The sequence below is a fragment of the Heptranchias perlo genome, chromosome 7 (assembly GCF_035084215.1).
Source record: "Heptranchias perlo isolate sHepPer1 chromosome 7, sHepPer1.hap1, whole genome shotgun sequence".
NCBI lineage: Eukaryota > Metazoa > Chordata > Chondrichthyes > Hexanchiformes > Hexanchidae > Heptranchias > Heptranchias perlo.
Genome location: NC_090331.1, coordinates 87,963,724 through 87,967,675, shown reverse-complemented (window position 1 = coordinate 87,967,675; position 3,952 = coordinate 87,963,724). Strand labels below are relative to the sequence as shown.

The 3,952-nt window shown below is 49.8% G+C and overlaps 1 protein-coding gene across 1 annotated transcript; it reads right to left on the bottom strand.

The window, feature by feature from the left end:
* Positions 1-322: 322 nt before the first annotated feature.
* LOC137323403 (frizzled-5-like) lies at positions 323-3,321 on the bottom strand. The gene has a single exon (XM_067986882.1). The coding sequence runs from the start codon at positions 2,527-2,529 to the stop codon at positions 766-768; it is 1,764 nt and encodes a 587-aa protein (XP_067842983.1). The 5' UTR covers positions 2,530-3,321; the 3' UTR covers positions 323-765.
* Between the last annotated feature and the right edge of the window lie 631 nt (positions 3,322-3,952).

Genomic DNA, 3,952 nt, shown 5'->3' with positions numbered 1-3,952 from the left:
CATCAAATCCCATTAAAAGTGGCTACAGCGCTGTACTGTGCTCAGGACCAGTGTAGCGATGCTTTTAAAGCGAGCTCACAGGCACGGAGCATCGCCCAACTGCTGCTGGCAGTGTTTGTGCGTCTCTCTGAGGGGGTCATTTTAACCTAACCTGTCGGCCGGGAATCCCACGGGATCGGGAACGCGGTTTTACACCCTGCTCAATATTGACTTCAGTGGAGAGTAAAATTGGGCGGGGTGTAAAATCGGGCGGGGTGTAAAATCGGGCGGGGTGTAAAACCAGCGTTGCCCCCGGTCCCATCCCTTCCCCGATGAGCGGGTTAGGTTAAAATCCACCCCCAAGAGAATTCTGCCTCTCCCTCTCCACTATCAGATTTGCCCAGGTGAAACGTGGCAGCTTCGTAAAAATACAACCGTGAGGGTGGGGAGGGGATTTGTTTTTCTGAGACCGAGGCCCCTGGGGACATCCCCTTTAAGAGGGCAGTTCAGAACCTTTGTGCAGTTATCACTATCTCACAAAAAAAAAGCACCCCACAGGACTACAAGGTTTTGTCAAAATACGTGTGGAATTCCAGCCACCGATGCTGCTAAGATATACTTACCGCAAACAGCACATCGTAAAATGCTTAAGAACATCAAGTTGACAGTGTAAAAGACTCATGAGATAAAAGGTAAAATAACCCTCAGTGTATTTTCCTTTATATATATATATATCTATTTATCTACAATATATATATATATGTATGAACCCTCTACCAGAGAGCTTTAAACGTGTGACAGTGGCACTTGTTTGTGGTAGGAAGCAGAGCTGGCTACCCCTGTCCTCGCTGTCAGGGCTGTGCTGGCCTCGCTGTACATGGATGCATTGGTGAGCTTCCTCCCCTGGCAACATCTACTGGTGAACCGTTTCCAGGATTCCAGGGTCTTCCCGGACCAGATCCAGACTCCAGAGGTGATCCCCACCACCAGGCACATGAAGTACTTCAGCATGAAGACGGCGTATTCAGGCCTGGGATAGTCCTGGCCCCCGGGGCAGGGGCAGCTGAGAGCTCTCTCCCAACTGTCCCTGGAGTGCTGCTCGTAGATGAAACAGGCCACCACTATGGTGGCGGGGACGGTGTAGAGCACGGTGAAGATTCCGATTCTGATCATCAGCTTCTCCAGCTTGTCCGTCTTGGTGCCCCCTTGCTTGATGACGCTTCGTATCCTGAACAGGGACACGAATCCAGCCAGGAGGAACATCGTCCCCGTGAATAGGTAGACCACCAAGGGGGCCAGGACGAATCCTCGGAGGTTGTCTAGGTTCTGGTTCCCTACGTAGCAGATGCCAGCCACAGGGTCTCCATCCACGGAGCTCAGAGCCAGGACAGCTATGGACTTGACGCTGGGGATCAGCCACGCAGCCATGTGGAAATACTGGGAATAGCCAGCTATGGCCTCGTTGCCCCACTTCATGCCAGCCGCAAGGAACCAGGTAAAAGACAAGATGACCCACCAGATGGAGCTGGCCATTCCGAAGAAGTAGATCAGCAGGAAGACCACGGTGCAGAGGGCAGGACCTGTGGTCTCGTAGTGGATGTGGTTGTAGTCCTTGTTGCAAGCCACGTTGGCGTGGCCAGCAATCAACCGGACAATGTAGCCAATGGACACGAAGAGGTAGCAGGCCGAGAGGAAGATGATAGGACGCTCTGGGTACTTGAACCTCTCCATGTCAATCAAGAAAGTGGACACGGTTGTAAAAGTGGAGATGAAGCAGAGGATGGACCACAGACCAATCCAGAAGGTTGCAAAAGTCCTCTCAGCCTGGTTAAAGTAGGGTTCGTAACATGGGATGGCACAGTTGGGCACCTGGCCAGTCTTGATCTTGTTGTACAATGGATGGTTCTCTTTGGAGATCAGGATCAGGGGCTCTTTACATCTACATTTTCCGTGGCAATCCATTGACTGAGAAGGTTGGTTTCCAGGATGGGGCCAGGAATGTCTTGAGTTCTTGTTGCCGTTGGAACCCTTGGATGCAATGGTTGGCTTAAGGAATGGAGGAGACAGGGTAGTCACTTCGGTCCTATTATAATCCATGCATAAATTATCGGGATCTCCGAGCACGGGTAGCTTGTCACAGTTCATCCTCTCTGGCCAAGCAAAGCCATATTGTCTCATCAGAGGGGAGCAGCCGGACTTGGCTCTTTCACAGACGGATCTGCAAGGCGGCAGGGGTTTCTTGTAGTCCACCAGGCAGATGGGAGTGTAGACGCTGCACAGGAAGAACCGGAGGTCCGGGGAGCACTGGATCTCCACCAGGGGCCAGAACTGATGAACCTCCAGCCCCGCCTCGTCCTGGCTGTCGTGGTTGAACTGATTGGGCATGTAGGTGAGGTTGTAGCCGATCCCTTTGCACATGGGGACCGTAATCTCCTGGCAAACCATCGCCTTGGAGGCGCGGAGAGCAACGCCTGCCAGTCCCACAAGGGTGAAGCAAAACTTAGCCAGGAGTAAGCAAGGCACTGAAAACCCCTGGAGAAGGCGAGCCATGATCACCAGTTGTCCTCGAACTTTTGCCCTGGATTTTTACAGCCACATTTCTTCCCCCCCCTCCAGATAAGGTTAAACACAGTCGCACCTGATCGCAGCTTCAAACATAACTGGCTTGGTTCACATTTCAGGTGAAATGTCGATTTCAAGTCACTTTTAGCGCGAGCTGAAATACATCCAAAGCTTCCGCTCTCGAAATTAAACAAGGCAAATGTTTTAAAACAGGCAATAAAACACTTAAAATTATTCGCAATGTTTTCACTTTTTCGTATCTCGTCAATTTCTCCACGTTACGAGGTATTTACCCTTTTTTCTTAAAAAAAATAAGATCGAATTATTTTTAGCTATTAAAAATGTTTTATATTCAAAGTGTCTGAGGCTGTACACCTCCTTGACGGCCCCGGTCCTTCAGCCCCCGGGTCTCTCTCGGTCACTTAGGTGAAATCGCCGGCACAGGAGAAATCGGGGCAACCGCAGCTGGTTCAGGTGTAAACTTTATGAGATCTTACAGTTTTTCTTCTTCTAATTTTATGTCTCTAGGTATTTATGAGGGTCTTTACTGCCGTCCCGATCCCAGAGTCTTTCCCCCAACATACACAAACGCCGATCGCACGCTATAATAATATAAATCGGAGCCCAGGTAAGCTCGGCATCTCTCCTCTCCAAACAGCGGCGTGCGTTTTTCTCCTTTGCTCCTTTCTCTCGCGTTTTCTTTTTCCTCTCTTTCTCCTCTTCTTCCTCTGTCCGTACGTGCTGCTCGTTAGACTCTGGCTGCCGTTTTATCCGGGATACAGCTCCTTCCTCTCCTGATACGGTGCGCTCCGCTCCACTTGCGGCTCCGCTATCAGATAGTTACTTTTTTTTAAAAAAAACACAATGTAGCGAAGGCGGAGCTCCGCCCACTTGTCAATCATCGCAGCCCTCTCCCCGTCCCTGCCAATCGGAGGGCGCGCCTCCCCGACAGCCCCGCCTCCCATAGTCTTTACCCACCAATCATTGGCCGCGGGGAGGACCCTTTGCCCATTCAGAACTCGAGTCTCAAAAAAGATACATAAACTCCACCCATTTAGTGCGGACCAATCACTTACCGATTGCTGCCGCCTTGTTCCCGCCCATCTCCTTGTGGTCCAATCAAATATCCAAACAAAAGACCCGCTCATTATTTTGTTAACCAATCAGTACAAAGTAGGCGTGAAAGTGTCAATAGTTTGTTTTACAATTTTAAAGAGACATTACTCACATTTTCTGTTGAGTGAAACTGAAGGTAATTTTAAGGTTACAGAGCACCATTAACATCCGCCTCTCCTCCTCGATTGAACGATGTCCTTATTAAATAAGTTTTAAAGGAACATTATACTTTAATTTACAGCATACCGAGTAACTTCAAAGCGTGTTGAATGCAGTTGGAGTGACAGGCAAGGGT

Bases quoted from the DNA above. Each gene is read 5' to 3' on its own strand.
- LOC137323403 (XM_067986882.1), bottom strand. From the start codon at position 2,529: ATGGCTCGCCTTCTCCAGGGGTTTTCAGTGCCTTGCTTACTCCTGGCT.